The following is a 19,582-nucleotide window of genomic DNA, read 5'->3' as shown; positions in this document are numbered from 1 at the left end:
CATAGATACTTTATTATGGTATAGTATTTAAATATATGCCTGAGAAACACATAATATTGCCCCTTTAATATTTTTTTTTACATTTATCAACTACTTTTTGAATATGAAATGCCCATGTTATTTTTTCATCAAACCATACAGCTGAAAATTGAAACTGTTTCACTCGCTCAAGTACTTGCCCATATAATTTTAGTTTGATATTATTGATTGTCTTTTTCCTTGTAAAAAATACTATTTTTGTCTTTTCAGCAGAGAATTTGAATCCCCATTTATATGACCAGTTTTCAGCCTTTTTAATTGCCATCTGTAATTTCTTTACAATAAACTCTACATTTTTCCTCTTTTCCATAAAGCCCCATCATCTGCAAATAACGATCTTCCTATTCCCACTTCTACATCATCAAATACATCATATATTATTAAAGAAAATAATAATGGACTAACAATACTTCCCTGTGGTCTACCATTTTCTATAACATATTTATCTGAATAATCTTGTCCTATTTTTACCTGTATTTTTCTCTCAGAAAAAAAACTTTAATCTACATAAACATTTGCCCTTTTATTCCCATTTTCTTCAGTTTTATAAGTAAACCTTCTCTCTACATCATATCGTATGCTTTTTCTACATAAAAAAAACACAGCTACAACGCTTTCTTTATTAATTTGAGCTTTCCTGATTTCAAGTTCCAGACACAAAACTGGATCCATTGTGTTCTTTCTCTTTCTAAACCCACTTTGAAGCTTTAACAAATATCCTTTCTTTTCTATATAATATGTCAACCTTTCATTTATCATTTTTTCCATAATTTTGCAAATGTTTGATGTTAAAGCAATTGGCCTGTAGTTCCCTGGTTGTGTATGATCTTTACCAGGTTTTCTTTTCGGTATGATGATTGCTTCTTTCCATGATTGTGGTAATTTTCCTTCTTCCCTGTTATATAATTCTAAAAGAATGTCTTTTGATCCATCACTAAGATGTTTTATCATTATGTAACAGATATCATCATTTCCTGGAGCAGATATTTCACATTTTTTAATTATTTGATTCAACACATTTTTATTAAATGGTACATTTATCAAAACATTTTCACATTCTTCCTTTTCTTCTAATAATGCTCTATTTTCTCTTATAGTATTTTCTCGTCCTTTTTTTCCTWCTTCACTAATATTGTTTGTACTATGAATTTTAACAAAGGTTTTAGCTATTAATTCTGCTTTATCCTTATTTTCAACTGCAAATATTTCTCCATCTTGTAGAACTGGATAACCATAGTCTTGTTTTATTCCATTCATTCTTTTGATCATCGACCATCTGCTAATTTCTGTTTCTCTTCCCACTGAACTACAAAACCCTCTCCAATAATCTCTTTTTGTACTTTTTATAGTTCTTCTTACAATACTTTGAAGTTTTTTTATATTCTATAAAATTTTTAGAACTGTGATTTGTTTTCAACATTTCAAAAGCTTTATTTCTAGATTTAAAAGCTTTTTCTTTTGTCCACCRTGGAACTATTTTTTTTCTTATTCTTTCCTCCTTTCTTCTTTATTGATATGTTTGCTGCTTCTATAATAGCAGAACATATTGATATATTTAGTTAATCAATATCCAGATTTAAATCTATTTTTGCCGTTTCCCTACCACTTATACCCATAAATGTTGTCCAGTCAACATTAGTGAAATTCCATTTATGTGCTCCCCTCATATCACATTGCTTTGCTTCTAAATTCAGTGTGGTTATTATAGGATAGTGGTCACTGCCTATTGTTGTTTCTTTAATAACTTGCCCTGAACTGATTCCTGCTAGTGATTCTGAAACTATTGTAAGGTCAATTGCTGATTCTAAGACGTGGGATTGCCACTGGTTCCAGAATCTCTCTCTTTATTGAGATTGACAATCAGGTGCTTGATTGGCAGCACCTGGTGATACCAGAAGCTCAAAACAAGTGTCAGTAGCAACAGCAAAATAAGCTGTTTGACAGAAGATTCGGCCAATTTTTCCTGCGCACAATACTCAGCTCTACTGCTTGTAAGGAACAAATGCATGTTCCTTACAAATGTGGCGCCTTTTGAAAAGGACATTAACAGGCTTTCCAATGAAATCAGGTTTATTGAAACAATAATAATCTACTACAGAAATGATCATTTTGAACTTAAAATACAGGTTTAGTTGATTATTACCTTTATTTTAAGGTAATTAAATCTACAATAAAGGTGTACAACCTGGTTCACAGAACTATCTTGTACCAAATATTAGCTCTTTCTTTTTACACATTTTTCCACTAAAATTTCTTTCAAAAACCTACAAATTTGTGTAATCCATTTTCAATTGCTTTTATATTTGAGGGTCTTTTTGTTTGTTAAATATTCTACTTTATGCTGTGTAGCTTCAGCAGGCTTCTCTTCACCCAGATGGCTCTTCCTTTAAATATGAGATTTATAAATTTAAAGACGTAGGAACATATTTTGGATCACTTCAGAGATGTTCTGTCACTTTCTGTTATGTTTCTGATGTGTCCCTGATTTCCCCCGGGGCGGCGAATGTGGACTAATTACCACGTTTAACAGCTGTTGTTGACTTAATGTGATGACAACAAAATCCAATCATAAGCTTGTCAAGCGGATCCACAGCTCACAGTTCTGTTTATTTAAAAAATGTTTTTTTTACATGGGGGTCGCTTGTGTTTTTGATGTTATGTTTTGGTTGTGGAATAATTTTGTTAAAAAAAAGCACAATCAGGACAAACCGACTGTTTTAAATGAAATTATTTTTGTTTTATATATTAGTTTTATATATTTACTGGATGAAGGGGTATGTTGCAATAAGGAAATGTATGTTTTACACATAAATTAATAAACTTACAATTTCTAGCTTGTAACATAAAGAACATAAGTGGATTTAATTGATTTTTGCAGTGCACCTTGGTGAGAGCTTTATATTAACTGCAGCTTTGTTTGGTCTTTGTGTTTCTTGTCCCAGATGAAACATTTGAGGTTGAGAATTTTAAACCCCAGCAGCTCCATCAGGAGCCTGACTCAGTTTGAYGTATTTAATCAGCCCGTCTCATGGGACAGATGAAAGGAATCTGCTCAAAAAAACTAAAGAAATCACCTGGAGGCTAAGATACCTTTAGCTACACACAAACAGACACACAGTCACTCACTGGCATCGTGTTTCACTCTTCTCACTATAAAGTGATTCAATGTTTTATTCATGTTCTGAGCTCCTGTGTCGACATGGAGACTTAATGATTCATCTCAAAGAAAAGTGTCCACTGTGCTCTTTAAATGTTAGAAAACAATTATGCACGTTTTAGATTTTTATTTTAAATAGACATCTGAAAACTGTGTAAACACTGATGAATTCTCAGCGTGGAAGCATTTATTTATTAATGGAGACTGGTGTATTTATTAACCTATTTACGCTTGAGCGGTTACAGACAGCTTCATGCATATTAAAGCTTTCAAACATTTAAAAACATACAATACAAAAGCGTAAAAAATGTATCATTTGGTCACAACAAATTTAATAAATGATTTGGTTTTAATGATGGAACAGCACTTCTTCAAAACAGTTTTGAGTCACAAAAAAACTGTTAAATGAAAGCTGGGGAAATCAAAATAAAATACATACAGTTAAAACATGAATAATACTGTAAATCATTTAATATATAACTGCTTAATTTAATATAAAAACTGTTTTATCATTGAGCTTAATAATAAAGGTTTTAGTTTAAACGACAGTTAATAAAAAAGGTATTGATGATGATAATTTCCAGTCAGCTTATTTTGATGTTTTGACATCAATAGAACAATACAAATAGAAAAAAAATACAAAAAAGATTAATTAACTAGAAAAATGTATTTCCTGCAAAAATGCAGTGTGAATTCTTTTTCCTGAAATACATTTAAATACAAAACTATTGCTTGCTGTATTTTAACAGTTGTAGTGGAACCCAAAATTAGCTTAATGATTGCTGAAATTTACTGATGAAATCCAAATTGTAAAAACAAAATCTTCAAGGGGCAAAGAATATCTGAAAAGTATATTCTAAAAGAGTAAAAATAAGGTCTGAATGCTAAAAAAGTAGAAAAAAATAAGAGAATAAAATGGCAGAAAACGCTCAATAGCTCCATAAGTATAAATTGTTGAAGAGCCAAAAGTCATAACCAGAAAGCCCTGAATGAGCTGAATGTTTTGATATATAAATTGTTGAAATAGCACAAAAATTGCGGATTAACATAAGTGTCAAAAAATGTACGGAAGAACAAAAAAACATCTCACTAATGTGAATCAAACAAGCTTGAAATATGTGCTTTGTTCCATCAACAGAAACATTTTCATAACAAAGTAATATTTTTATACTCTGATAGCTGCTGATCTCTGAGCTTGTATGTTTCCAGTTAGTATGACAGAAAATTAATTTGCAAAACCATATGTTTTAAACAATGGTAGTAAAGCTGTGTTATCAAATCAAGGTCACACCTGTTAAAACTGCTTTCTGCTGAACATCAGAACTGATCAAACCTTTTCTCAACCTGCAGAGCCTCTTGTACTCTAATAATGAGACGCAATTCAGGCGAGGCAGTGTTCATTAGTATTCATTAGAAATTTCAGGACATTCTTTTCTCTCCTGCAATCACTTTAACGTTGTAATTAGAGAGGTTGGTGGGGATAATGCAGCTGTGCTGTTTAGGCTGTGGGGGGTGATGGGAGTGCTGTTGAATACTAACAAACTTGCTGTTTCCTTGCAATAGAAGACCAGATGTTGTTTCTGACTCAGTGCCTTCTCTCCTGCAGAACTGTTTGAAACACATTTATTACTGTGCACGTTCGCAAAGCAAAGTGATGAATTTACTGATAAAACCAGGAAGAAATTCATGTTTTACTTGAAGAACTAGAAATTTTCTGTTTTGTGTGTRCTCTGRTTTCCTCCTGCAGAACAAAAACATGCATGTTGGGTTGACTGCCAACTCTAAAATGTCCCTAGGTGTGAGTGAGAGTGTGAATTGCTGTTTGTTTTGTTTGTCTCTGTGTGTCTCAGACATTTTTACGAAAATGTAGCATTTGAAACCAGGTGTATTTTTCTATCCCTAAATCAATGTAGTTTTAGAAAATTACTGTAAAAAAAAACTGTTAATGTGTTCAAAGCAATTATTAATGCAATTTTATTAAATGTGTTTTAAAAACGTTTGTTTCATTTCATTCATTAAAAACAAACAAAACATTTAAATGCAATGATTCAAAACCCAAGATACATCAAACCATGAATGAATGAGCGGACAGAAGAAAGAAATTATGTCACATCCGCCCCTTATTTTCAAAATAAAATCCAACATTAGTGCAACATTATTCAGACTCCAGCCTGAATATTGTTTGCAAATAAAAACCAAAACCTAATATCAAAATTTTCACATCTTATATGAACAGCTGTTTATGTCAATATATACATAGTATCATCATTTTTAAAATAAACTAGCTTTTGTCAACTTTTTAAACATATAAATTGTTCTGAAGTTTGAATATCAAGATTATTCCAGTGCAGTTTCCTTCAAACTAGTTCGAAATGGACGTTTTTTTTAAAGATCTCTATTTCCTTATAATTAATTATTTTGACTATCTTTTTACAAATTTAAATAGATATTTTACAAGTAATATTGTCTTGTGTTTTATTTGCATGATGAATCAACCAAATCATAAAAYATCAATAAATTTAACTGATGAAATAATAAATTTGTAGGATGACCGTAACATGTTCTACTAACAACTCCTACAGCTAATTAATAGGATTTGTAAATGTTTTACATACTTTTACTTAAACTTCAAACAATATATTTAATGTGGTACAATTGTTACTTTACATTGTATCTATAATGTGTTATCATTTAATAACGTATACAACAATGCTGTAGSTTTTGCTATTTTTACTCTTAAGTAATTTATGTGGAATCTCCATCTTCATCATCTTCATCAGTGATGATACACACAAATTAAATTTCACTGATTCTGTGAATCAGTTTATGTATTTTCTATGTATAGATTGTGTTACACAAAGCCCTGTCTGCACCCTGTGGTGTGCTTCTCCACAGTTTTGGTCCTGTTAGTTATCAGGCACGTCAGCTTGGTTTGTGATTTCACAGCAGAGTATTAGTCTTGAAGTGACAGTGGCGAGCACCCATGAAGCCCCTTGGTATCGCTACAGAAAAGGTCAGCCCCCCCACCAAACCCCTCCAGTCGCAGAGCTCCAGTCAGCATTTGGTCACAAATAGTCAGGCTGGTTTAACAGTGTTGCTGTATTGACAGGCTTTTGTCCTAATTAAGTGGCTGTTATCTGCAGAATGAGGAACATCAAGGAGAAGAGCGCTGTCGAGGATACTTCTGCTGCCAAACCAACACAGAGCAAGAAGAAGGAGTTAGTTCATTTATAGACGTGGATTTGGTCCAAGACGGCTCACTGTTTACGCTTAAATACGTTATACTGAGGAATATATCAGATTTTTTAAATCATGATTCTTTTTACTTTACATGACTGTAATTTAGGATGAGAAGTACATTTATGACGAATTAAATTATAGTAAAATGTAACATAAGATGAAATCACTCACGGTGAAAAATAGACGTCCAAAAAAGGAAAAAGCTACAGGAAGTAAAAACCATCAATCTGAAAAATTTTTTGTGCAGTATTCTACAATAATACAATAAGAATTATGCTTTGACAACATAACCCACAACTTTATTACATTTTTCTCTAAAGTTCTCCTGAAATTCACGAACTGTCACAATAATACACCAGTGAGGCACTTTTTAACCATTCTCTTCTCTTTTGCAGCTGCGTGTTTGGGTACACAGCTACAATATGGGAGTTAAAAAAATAAAGAATATCTGGAATCAGAGTTTAAAAAGAAAAGAACAAACACATTTATAATAAATAAAAGGATTTAACCTGTTGAAACACAAGCCAGCCTGTTCTCAGCTGAATCTTTTGGCCCGTGTGTTCAGACATACTGATTATTACTGCTGACATGATCACTAAATTCTCTTCTTTTCCTCTCTTTTTTTTATTCGCAGCGGGATGCAAAGGGACAGTATCTGTTTGATCTCATCTGCCACCACCTGAACCTACTAGAAAAAGACTATTTTGGCATCAGATATGTGGACCCAGACAAACAGCGGGTATGCTTTTGGCATGAATGAATTTTAATATAATCATGTGCAGAAAGAAATCACAAACACTAGAAATCTGCTGCAGCTTTGTATTGTGTTTTAAGCCACTGTGATATTTTGTTAAATGCCACATCTTATGCATACATAAAGCATCTTGTACAAAGCGGCTCTCAGCCTCACAATGACAAGTATTGTTTTTTTTTACAGCAATGTAAATTATGTTTTAGGTAGACAGTAAAAATACTGATGACTCATCGTGCCTTTGATGCGTTTGTTGATTTTGTATCCAGTGAAAGACGTTCCTAGATTTTGATGAATGAAGGATATTTTGTTAAACAAGAACTCCAAGGCTGCTCTCATGAATGGAGCAGCCTTCAAGGCTTTTGTTTTACTGTGAAACAATAAAAAGAACAAAAAAATAATACTCAATTTTTTGCCAGCTGTGTGAGAAAAACTGGAAGCAATCACTTGGAAAACAGGAGTTTGCTTTCAAATTATTCTCCTGACCACAAGCTGAGAATGTAAAACATTCACTGTTACACTTAGTAAAGGGTCCAGCAAATTGTTTGATATTAGTCTAAGAACGCCGGTGTGTGTCGAAGCTAATTTAAAGGAACAGATTATTTTAAAAGTGGGGTTCTGTGGAAAGGTTATGAACAAACATTATCTTACTTGTTGCAGATATGTTTTAAAACACCCTCAGTTTAGAGAAAAAGTGTTAAATTTTGACTGAATTAAAAGCTAACGTGTATACCTAAAATAAACTATAGTCTCAAATGTTTTACAGCAGTCCATCTAAGCTTTRTAAATACAGCAAAAATACTAGAMGCACTCGGAGAGTGCAAACCTCAGCCAAGGCCAATTTCYCCCATCCTTTAATAGAGTTAATGYGCAAAAGGAGAGATGGAAACACATTTGCCGAATAAGTTCAGATGTAGCGAACATTTAAGCAGGCAGTATGCACGGGATTTCTTCCCAGTGGAGTCCAATGCRAAAAAAMAGKYMRRRRMYYSKYMMCCSRMSKTWWTYMWYMWYMAAMYKGKYCYKGRWTTAAGCTCCTAAGTTTTCATCAGTCAGATTCCACCGTGKAAAGYGTCTGTTTTATCCCCTTTTATRAGTTTTTAACAGTTTGACTCTCTTTATAAACTGCTGCTTCCTGGTACAGTCGGCTCTGGAAGCGAGTCGCCTTTTTTTTTTTTTTTTTTGAAGTGAATGGTTGAAGCAAAATACAGCGTCTGAGCACATTCAGTACAAACAAACACTCCCACAAACTTCTGACCAATCACACAATAAAGTTCTTATATGGAGGGTACCTCACATGGTTGATCAGCTGTTCCTGCTGGCCGGTACCAGTCCGGTGTAACACCGGTACCAGCTTCGGCTGGACTGCAGCAGGACTCTCCCCCGCTGTCGGTGTCCTGTTATTCCCGTAATGTGAAGAGAATTGCATTTCTTTTTCTACGTCTCCAGACAGCAGTAACATCACCAATACTAGTGGATAACAGAATAATCACAACTTTCCCGATAGTAGACATCCTGGGAGGTGTAGTCCCAGCGATGCGACTTGTACTTCCTGTTTCCTACAGGCATGTGTCTGACGTAATGACACTGCGTAGCCTGGCTGATTTGCTCAAATTAAAAGAACAATTCCTGTATCCGCATCGTGATCCGGAACTTCACCAAAATTTAATGGTGTGTTCCTTTGGCCAATACCCACATGTATTAAAAAATTCATGACAATCCCTCTACAAGTTTTTAAGTAATTTTGTCCACAGACAGACAGACAGACAGACAGACAGACGCAACCGAAAACATTACCTCCTCCCTTGCCGGAGGTAATTATAATGTTCCTGTTTAAAGGGCTACTGCTAGTTGCTACTGTTTGCACCGGCAAATAATTACTGGCGAAAAACATTTAATGTGAAATTGATGACTGTGTAAAGGTTTATAAAATAAAATTTACATTCACTTATATGATTTTAATTTTGGCACCACTCAGACAAGCCTTTATTTAAATTCAACTCTTTTTCCTTAAACTAAGGCTGTTGAAAGAGCTACGTACTTGTTGTATCTGGCTGATAATTTTCACGTTTCATGTATTATTACCCAAAACTTTTACACATAACTCCATTTTTAAAGAGCTGAAGTATTCATATTGTTTCTGATAATTATTTGACAGCTGTAACACATTTTTAGATGATGTTTTTACATACACGTTTAGCCAGTCCTTTACTGAAATATTGAATTGTCAAAGGCACAGAAGAAGCAGAAATTTATAAATACAAACTATAAATAATTTAACTGCTTGCACTGCTTTGGGTTTGTATAAAAATTTAGGTAAAGTTAAATGAAATGTGACGAAGTCTGTTATGGGAATATGTATTTAACAAAGACAGAAATACATGGTCCAAGAATGAAGGTACTCCGTGGAAATGATGAGCTGAGTTTTATTGCAACAACAGGAACACAGAGAACAACATAAAGCCATCTGTCCCCCTGCTCTCTGCTCCTGTTTCTCCTTTGCTGAGGCAGTTGAGGCCTCATATTTACTGCTTAACAAACACTATTATGTCATCTTAATAAAGCAAGATTTCATCATAAGGAAATGCTGGGTCAAGGGAAAACAAAGATAAACACAAGTTATAGCTAATAATGATTGTTGTTAGCAGATCTTGTTCTGGCTGTAATCACTGATGAACTGCATGTCATGAAAACCTAGGTCATTAAAGTATGTCATGAATTACTGGCTTAAACCTAAAAGTATTATTTCCATAATAAATTCCATTAATGAGATTCTTGTCTAAAGTAGAACATTCTGTTTGTTTCCTGCAGTAACTGTTCATGGATCATGTTGTGGTTCTTGTCAGAGCTGAAAAAAATGGAATGCACCTCTATGGACTTGTCTGCTCAGTGGAAAAAAAGTCCAACTTTCTTTTGTCTGAAGCGATTTCAAGGAATCCCCGTGAGGAGGCAATGTTTGATTTTAACATATCGCACCACACAATCAGCTCTGACACGGTGTGTGGAATGAACAGGTTTCTCCAGAAAACTGTCAGTAGTAACAGCTAAACATCATRGGAACTGAGAGGGAAAGTGTCAGCGTGATTATACAACGTGTGGTTTTCTCTACTGAGGTTTGTTAAAATTAACGTATTTGCATTTGTGTGTGTTTCTTTCCTATGCAGCACTGGTTGGAATTCACAAAATCTATTGCGAAGCAACTGAAATGTAAGTGTCTGTGTTAATCTCTTAATAATCTGGTGAACAAAGAAATGAGAACAAACAGAGATAGGGCAAGGAGCGAGGAGTAGAACCGTTGCTCCTCTGCATCGAAACRAGTCGGTTGAGGAGGTTCTGGCATCTAATCAGGACGCCTCCTTTTTAGAGGTTTTTTGGGCATGTCCCACTGGGAAGAGGCCCATAACACCCAGAACTCACTGGAGGGCTTATATCATCTCTGGCCTGGGAATGCCTTAAGGCCTCCCAAGGCGTTCTCAGGCTGAGCTTAGTGTCTCTGGRGAGAAGGATGTCCRGATTTCTCTCCTGGACCTGTTGCCTCTGAGACCCGACTGTGGACAAGCAGAAAATTGAGATAAAAATATATTTTAGCTCATCCTATGTAAAAGGGTATTTAAGTTCATGAAAAAATAAACAAAAAGTGAGCTACGATCCTTTTGAAGTGGGGTTCTATGGAAGGCCTATGAACAAATAATATCTTACCTGTTGTAGATAGCTCCTTGAGTGATTTCAGTTTGGCGAAATAGAGTTGATTTTTTTCAGGTCATCCTGCTAATGGCTGGTCCAGGTGTGCTGGGAGGACAATGGGTTGCTGATGTTTTGAAACAAGTCTTTTAAATGTTATAAATGGGAACTAGGCCTGTCGCGATAAGCAATCAATTAATCGCACAATAAATTAAAATTAGATTGATAATTTTCATTTGCCTGCTTTTTTTGTTTTCCTTGCGTCTCCCTCTTTTTTACCCCGTAGCATGAGGAGGAGTGAACTCTCGGATCAGATATTTGCCAGGCGCGTGGTCTCATAACCTCGGTGGCATGATAGCCCCGTGAACAGGCATTTATTTTTGTCCATTTTTAGTACACTAATCTTATTATTTTGTAACAACAAAGGCAAAACAAAAATGTTAGTTGTTATTTTCTACTATAATTAATTCAGAAAATCTTTTCAGGACCCCACCTTGATGTTTTGGGACCCCATTGTGGGTCCCGACCCCAACTTTGGGAACCACTGCTTTAGTGGACCATATCAGTCTCCAAACAATATAATTGCTTGATCACAATAATTTCTGAGACAACATATCATCTAGCAAAATGTGTTGTGACAGGCCTAACGTTAACTCTTTTCTCTTGACGTCATTTTGTACGAGTCAGGCGACAGTACGATTTCACCTTTGTTCTCTTGATTTTTTTTTGATCTGCTATTAAGAAATGACAGTGTCTCCTTAATATTTTCTGTTTTTATCCTCCTGTAGCTCAGCCTCCGTTCACCATGTGTCTGAGAGTCAAGTTCTACCCTCCGGATCCTGCGTCTCTCAAGGAGGAAATAACTCGGTATGTGAAGTTGATAAAGGCCCTCTTATTCCATTCTCCCCTTCCACAGCTATAATTTACTGTACATCTACTTCAGTTTTCAAGATGAACAAAGACACTTTATTAGAGAGTATTTTCTAATTTGAAAAACATTGAAAAAACAGCTTTTTTATTTCTAACCACAGAACAGACGGGTGGGAAACATTCAGACAGAGCAAACAGGCAAACATCTAAAATATTATTTATGGCTGTTTCATAATTAAAACAATTTGACTCGGAAGCATTCTGATAAGCATTACTCAGAATGCATTTTTTAATAAGAGCTGTGGGACAGTGAAGCCTGTCCTAGTACCTCACTAAGATARTAGATGGAGCAATAAAAGCAACACYGGGCACAATTCTTRRAGGATAATTAACACATTATTTTCCACACAGTGACTCTGCTTTAATGGAGTTCTGTCACAAATATTTATTTTTAAATTACTTTACAGAAAACGGTGAAAATAGCAAGTTGATTTGTTTTCCCTCAGATCATGTTGGGAGTCTCCAGCTGGTGAGTGTCGGGCTTTTCTTACTGACTGGAAGGAGAGGAGCCCACTCTGTGTTTGAGGTGTAATGAGATGCAGCCTTCGCCACATGTGGAGTGTATGTAATGAGAAAGAGTGGATAGTGGAGATGAAGGGAGGTGGCGGGGAAAGGAGCGCTGATTGAAAGTGTGAAGGCAAAGGAGGAGTGGGAGGAAGGAGGACAGAGTGATACATGATTATGACAGTGGAGAGGTCAGAGCGTTGAGGGTGGGAGAGGATAAATATTCATCTGCCTGCAGGATTTGTTCAGGCTGCACTGTACACTCAGTTAYCCTGTGGCGGGGGGACTGGATGCTAAACAAACATAAAAATATAGATAAGTAGGCCTGTTTCACAGCAGACAGCTTCTTCTACTGATGGAAAAACACAAGCATTTTCTGAACTGAATTATTCGGCACTGTGAGTGAAGATTAATGATGGAGGACATATTGATCTGCTCTGTATGTGTGCGTGCACATGTTTAGCTATTCTTGTGTAGACATATTTAGACTTTGGGCCACCCTTGTGAGGACATTTTGCCTGGTCCATGCAAGGAAAAATGCTATTTCTGGGTTATGATTAGGTTTAGAGGTCAGTAACCTGGCCCTTGCCTTCCTACGCAGTTCCGCTCAATTCTAGTTTCCCTTCACTGCTCCGTCTGGGATTTCTCCCATAGAGAAGGATTTCTTCTGGAGCATTTCAGCCGAACCAACAGAGAACAGAACGTGATTTTCTGCGCAGTGTCTGCTTGTAGTTTATTTTACCTGGGCCAATCAGCAAGCAGAAGGCGGAGTTTTGAAAGACGTTGATATTCTGCACAGTGACTGCTAGTTTAGCATACGGCAGTGGAGGAAGTGAATGAAGCCAGTCCGTGTTGATAAGGCTTCCAAATTAAATTAAATTTGTCTGACAAAGCAGCAGCTCTCATTTACAGTCGTCTCGTTCGGCTCGGTACTTTTCTCCTCTCAGTAGGGTTGTTTACAGCGCACACGATTTCCGGTTAGCTTCTTACGTCGCGGCTAACCGATCAAATCGTTTTAAACTTCAGCAGAGGCCACGGCTCCAGTAAGAATCRCTTCTCTATAGCAGCGAGTCCAGACCCTCGTACAAAGCAAAGTGAAGGACAAGGGTCTGGTTTTTACCAGGCCAAGGGGTCAGGGTTAGGCTGTAGAAATTAATGGATGTCAGTGCAAGTCCAAATAAAGATAATAAAACTTTACGTGTGTACATGTGTTGGTTACCTGGTAGGGACATATTTAACCATTTTCCCAGTACACACAGCCTTGTGAGGACCCACTGGTGAGTCAGGGGTTAGTGTTAGGACTGAGATGTGATTTGAGTTTAAGTTAGGGTTAGGGTCAGGTATGTACTGGGGTGGTTAGATTTAGGGTAGGGACTGGTTAGGCTGTAGAAATGACCGGTAAATGAATAAAAGCCAGTGTAAAGTCCTTATGAGGATAGAAGAAAAAACGTGTGTATGTGTGTGTTAGCTCATATTCACTGCTTAAATAATGTAAAAACAAACATTAACATAACTACGTATTTCTTGGTCACATTTGAAATGAGACTGTTCACTATGCTGCTTTGAGTTCAGCATCTTTTTTTTGTAAAATAATTGAAGTATTAATAACCTGTGAAAGCATAGGGAGAGGGATACCGTGCAAAACATTTTGAGTCATTCCTCATTTTTCTATCATTTGCTTCTGAAGAGCCAGGCTTTAAATTTTTTTTACAGTATTTTATCGTTTACATTTTTCTTCTTTTTTCTTTACCTTAGCTTCAATCCAGTWCCTGGCTAYTTTTATAAATCATTATAACATAAAWGCTGTACTCTTAAGCTCAAAAAGAAAATTAAAAAAAACTCCAGAAAGCGTGAACTTCTGGTAATCAAGATCACTTTAAAAGCTTTAAAGACTAAAGAGAAAAAAAAGAACTAAAGAAATCCACATTAAAGTGTTTGTACTGTACTATAAATATGCCTATATGTTCTATTATTCCGCTGTGGGGTTCTCTTAAGCTGCGTAATGATAGGAAAGAAATAATAGTCAGCCCCGCTGTCATTACCATCTTCTTCACAATAAATGTCTCATTAAAGCTCACGCTTCAGGAGTTTATTGTCTGAATCTGAAACTAGGCTGGAGGGTTTAAGAATAAAACAGCTTCTCTTATGGAGCTTTTCTGCACTCCTCAGTCTAAAACAAAAAAAAAAAAAACTTAATTTCAACTAAATCAAAACGAAACATTCAAACCACCCAAAGGGACTGTGAAAGTTTGAGATGATCACAGTTTTTTTTTTTTGTTCTCTCTGAGCTTGCCTTTAGAGATGGAACCACATGAAAAGACATTTTGACATCTTTTCATCTTTTGTAGATATCTGGTCTTCCTGCAACTCAAGAGGGACCTCTACCACGGGCGTCTCCTGTGTAAAACCTCGGATGCAGCCATGCTGGCTGCCTACATCCTTCAAGGTAACTAGAAGAGACAGATGGAAATGACTTGTACCACTCTCTGCTTCTCACATGCTCTCAGTCCCAGTCTTATTATGCCCCTTATGTCTCTGAGCTAATAAATACATTCAGCCTGGCTTGAAGATTTTTCTGTGGAATTATAGGAAGTTAAAATCACACTTAAATGATGCAGGGGATTTTTTTATAGAACTTTTAGGATGTAATTGGTTTGTCGCACTTTGTGATTTTTTTAAAAGGATGTTTAGAGTAAATGTTATTCAGTTTTAGGTTGCATCAGAGCTGATTAGAAATAAGGCATTTGGGTGCAAGGGTTTTCTAAGGTTATTTGTTGTCTCTCTCCACACACACACACACACACACACACACACACACACACACACACACACACNCACACACACACACACACACACACACACACACACACACACACACACACACACACACACACACAAGATAAGGCTACACAGCAGGCTTCACAGAAAGCCCGGTGTTTGAGAGGAGACCGGTCCTCTGGAGGAGGTGCTGATAAATTAAAGATGGGGCCGCCTCGTCAGCTTCTCCTTGCAGAGAGAAATCAGCATCAGGGTCATCTGAGGGACTGCAATGTGGCATGAAGGAGCACAGATAATACTGTTTGTCTTTAGTTGGTCCCCTCTTGTGTGTGAATATGCTTAGCAGCTAACTTTTTTTATTATTATTTATTTTTTTCATGCTTTATTTTTTTTCCCCTCTAGCTGAGATTGGTGATTATGACCCCGGRAAGCATCCGGAGGGTTACAGCTCCAAGTTCCAGTTCTTTCCCAAACATTCGGAGAAGCTGGAGCGTCGGATCGCAGAAATACACAAAACAGAGCTGATGTAAGAGAAAAAAAAACAGACACTTGTCAGATTTATTTTTTCAGCTCAGGGGTCGCCACAATGAGTCGTCCACCTCCGTCTCACCCTGTCCTCTGCGTCCTCCGTCCTCACTCCAACTACCTTCATGTCCTCTAACTGCACCCATGTTCTGCATCTCCTTTCTATCTGTTTCCTGGCAGCTGAATTTCTGACATAAAAATAACTTATCAAATCAATATTAAAACTCTGACATGTGCTTCCCTTCAATAAATGCAAGGCCTTCCTTCTAGTTTTATTTCAAATGCACAGTTCAAATGCTGACTTAAATAAAAAATTTAGTCCCAGTTGTGGTGGGGGAATAGCATGACTCTCTGCTACCCCCTTGTGGTTAATTTATTTCTCTACATCAAATTAGCAGACAATTCAATAAATTAGATAAAATACAAAAAACTAAAATATATTTATTTTTGGTTCCATCTGTCTGCATAATAAATTTTGGCCTCTCTCACATTTTGAAATTGAAWTCATACTAATGAAAATAAATGTATTTGTACATCTGTTACATGTTCTGTTTTTATGCTTGTTATAAACCAACACCTGGATTTGTTTTTCCTTAGTGGGCAGACGCCTGAAACATCAGAGCGAAACTTCCTGCAGAAAGCCCAGATGTTGGAGACATATGGTGTTGATCCTCATCCRTGCAAGGTTAAGTGGTGTTTGAGCTGCTTTTAGACATTTCAGATATGTCTTTGCTTATTAGAAAGTTTATATACTCCCATACGAAGCAGCTGTGCTGAAACTTGTGTCTTTTGTTCATCTCTGAATGTCAGGATGTGTCCGGGAACCCTGCTTTCCTTGCCTTCACTCCGTTTGGTTTTGTGGTTCTTCAGGGAAACAGGAGAGTTCATTTTCTCAAATGGTGAGCGAAGTGTCTTTTCTGTCTTCTCTACAAATATAAAATTGCTTGGTGCAGCTGGTTTTACAGTGATAGTTAAAAATCGTCCTCCATCTGTCTCTACCTTTGTCCGGATCTGGCTGCTCGTTTATACACAGATGGCTGATTACGACAATTAAATCCACTGAACGACTTTAAAGCAAGAAATGATGCTAACAGTGCCAACATAGATGATTAATAAAGTTTATTTATTACTCAGTATAGGTGTGTTTATTTGTACAATAACTGAGAGGATCCGTGTGATGAAAGCAGCAGTATCATATGTATTACAACCTATTTATAATCGCTTTGTTTGCTTCAGCTTCACCGAGGTTTCTTTCATCCCGCATTCCCCCCTCAGGGACTATTATCACTAATTTGTTTTTCCAGCCAACCATGGAGCACCATGACTGTTCATGGGATGTCAAAGTTGTTGTCATGAATATTTAAAGAGGCTGTGGCTTTCTGTTACGGCTCGCCGTAAACTGCTGCCACGCTTTCTCCCCGACAGGAACGAGGTGACCAAACTCAAGTTTGAAGGCAAGACTTTCCACGTATATGCAAATCAGAAGGAGGTGAGTGTGTGAGAAGAAGAAAAAAAAGACCTATCTTGTTTGCGGAGCAAGACTTTTCTTTTTCTGTCTGTTTGTTACATCATCCTTGTATTTCCAGGACAAAAAGATCATCTTGACGTATTTTGCGCCCACACCAGAGGCGTGCAAACACCTTTGGAAGTGCGGTGTAGAGAATCAAGCCTTTTACAAGTGAGTCATTTTAGTGTATAAATGCTGATTCAGCACTTTTGTTATTATTTCCAGTTTGTTTTTTCACTATCCTTTTTGCAACCTTATTTTTTTCTGTATGTTTTGTTATTTTTAGCCATGCATAAATCAGAACATTCAGCTCACTTAGGAGTTGGCTGCTGTGTTAGTTTGTGTTTTACTTTTTCATGTTGTTCAAGAAATTTTACTTACAAATGTTTTCCCTGTAGAGACATGCTGAAATCTCCTAAATGTCATGAAATACACTGTCCACTTTAAAATCTGCTTCAGCACATTTGGTCTTTGTTTTCTTGTGCTCCTTTTAGTTTTTAACTACCATTCTACTACTTTTATTATTTAACCATATCACTACTTTTAGGTTTTTGGGTAGCATTTAGCTTTTTTTAGCTACCGTAGTCTTTTATTAATCATTTTTAGCTTTTGACTATCATTTTGAAACCTCTACCTTATTATTATGTTATTTGTAGCTAGCTTTATGCTACATAGGCTTTTAGCTAATATTTTGGCCACTTTTAACTATTATAACTTCTTGCTAATTTTAGTTTTTTGGCAGGTCTTTGATTTCTTTTAGGGTGTTTTATTACCTTTCATAATTTTTAGGTTTCAACTAGCTTTTTGCAACTTTTTCCTTCTAGGKAGGTTTTTGCTATTTCTGGTTTTTATCTAACCTTTTTCTGTTTTAAGCCAGTGTTTTGCTATTTTTATATGTTAGCCTTTGTTCTGCCCTTTTTTTGGCATCCTTTTTTAGAAGGCAAACTGTGACATATTATGGTCACTGTGGCGTGTTCAGGATGGTATGGATTTTTAACTTTTAGTAATTGCACTATCTTCAGCTAATTTCAGCATTAACACTTTTTTAAAAGTTTTTTTTTTACAGGAAATATAGTTGCTCTAGTTTGTTTTATTCTTTCCCTCTTCCATCATAGCTACACTCTCTCCTGCTGTAAAAACTCTTTGGGTTGTTTGTCAGCATGAAAACGAGGTGTGTGTAGCTCATGAGATTCTAGTACTTCTGCGATATGGCTCCCTCCTTAATTAGCTTTGAGTTATAGTTTATTCAGAGCTGTCAGATTTTCTGCTCAGGGGGGTTGATTAACAAAAACACAGAGTCTGAACTCAGTGGCTGAGAGGATCAGCTCAGGTGATGGTGGCTAAAAGGACAAAAGAGAAAGAAAAAGATGAAACATTAAACATTGATGTCCTGTAGACTTTGCATAAACATACAGTATGAAGCTTAGTTCAATGCATAAAATGACCCCCATAATGTAATCTGGAGTTTTTTATTCTAGCTTCAACTTTGGTTTTAAATCCAGAAAGTAGTGAAACTATCATTGTTTGATGGAATGCATATCGCCTGCTTTGCATGCCAAAATTTTAAACAAAGATCTGTTAGTATATTTGTGTTTTTAGCTCAATAGCTGTAAAACTGAGTTATCCATTTTGTGTTTMCTAAGATTGCTTGGAAGTAAATCTGATCATATAATTGTTGTTGTTTTTTTTAAATAATTTTTGTAGATTTAAATGTGTTTTTTTTTTACATCAGGCTCGAGAAGTCAAGTCAAGTTCGCACAGTCTCCAGCAGCAACTTGTTCTTCAAGGGCAGTCGTTTCCGCTACAGGTAGGATATCTAATCAGGCAGCAGGAGTGATGGCTGGAAGGGAAAAATAAAAAATAAAAAACGCTGATGAGGGAGGACCAGTGTTCCCACATGACTTGACCCTTTGACCCTCTGTGCCCTAAAGTCAGCCTGTTTCTGCCTGGAGGACATGTTTGACCAACCTTTTAAAAACAGACGGCTGTGAAGGAAGTCTGCCTTTCAACGGTCAAGACACAATGAGTTTTATCAAGTGAAATGACGATAAAATAAAATCTGTAATAAAACAGAATAAGTCTAAACATTTGTAGACAATTGAAGTACACAAAGCCAGAAAGAAAATCTAACGAGGTCAAAACTTTATCATATATAAAAATCGGCTGTATTTTTAAATAAAGCTGATTGGATGTATCCTTATTGATGTCATCATAAAACAAATATAAGGCTGATTTTCTTTGACCAATGAGCATTTAGTATTGACCCTGATGAAAGTCACAAATCAAAACAGTAAATTAATGAAGCTACAATCACAGGTTGAGTTTATTGTTAAAGGGCAAACAAATCGAATCAGTGATTTGATTTGTTTGCCTGCGAGTCTCTCTCTCTCTCTCTCCCTCTCTCTCTCTCTCTCTCTCTCTCTCTCTCTCTCTCTCTCTCTCTCTCTGTGTGTGTGTGTGTGTGTATGTG

The 19,582-nt window shown here is 36.3% G+C and overlaps 1 protein-coding gene across 1 annotated transcript in view; it reads left to right on the top strand.

The window, feature by feature from the left end:
• Window positions 1-18,919, top strand: part of frmd5a (FERM domain containing 5a) — a gene marked incomplete at its 3' end in the record, with an annotated part of 54,547 nt that extends 35,628 nt beyond the window's left edge. Inside the window, 10 exon segments of the mRNA XM_014003559.1 lie at window positions 7,071-7,175; window positions 10,352-10,394; window positions 11,657-11,735; window positions 14,651-14,748; window positions 15,483-15,606; window positions 16,203-16,290; window positions 16,416-16,504; window positions 17,031-17,094; window positions 17,192-17,283; window positions 18,845-18,919. Of these exon segments, the coding sequence (XP_013859013.1) occupies window positions 7,071-7,175; window positions 10,352-10,394; window positions 11,657-11,735; window positions 14,651-14,748; window positions 15,483-15,606; window positions 16,203-16,290; window positions 16,416-16,504; window positions 17,031-17,094; window positions 17,192-17,283; window positions 18,845-18,919 (857 nt within the window).
• Window positions 18,920-19,582: the final 663 nt, after the last annotated feature.

This window comes from Austrofundulus limnaeus, unplaced genomic scaffold (genome assembly GCF_001266775.1).
Source record: "Austrofundulus limnaeus strain Quisiro unplaced genomic scaffold, Austrofundulus_limnaeus-1.0 Scaffold19, whole genome shotgun sequence".
NCBI classification, from domain to species: Eukaryota; Metazoa; Chordata; class Actinopteri; order Cyprinodontiformes; family Rivulidae; genus Austrofundulus; species Austrofundulus limnaeus.
This window is presented reverse-complemented; position numbering and strand designations above follow the sequence as displayed.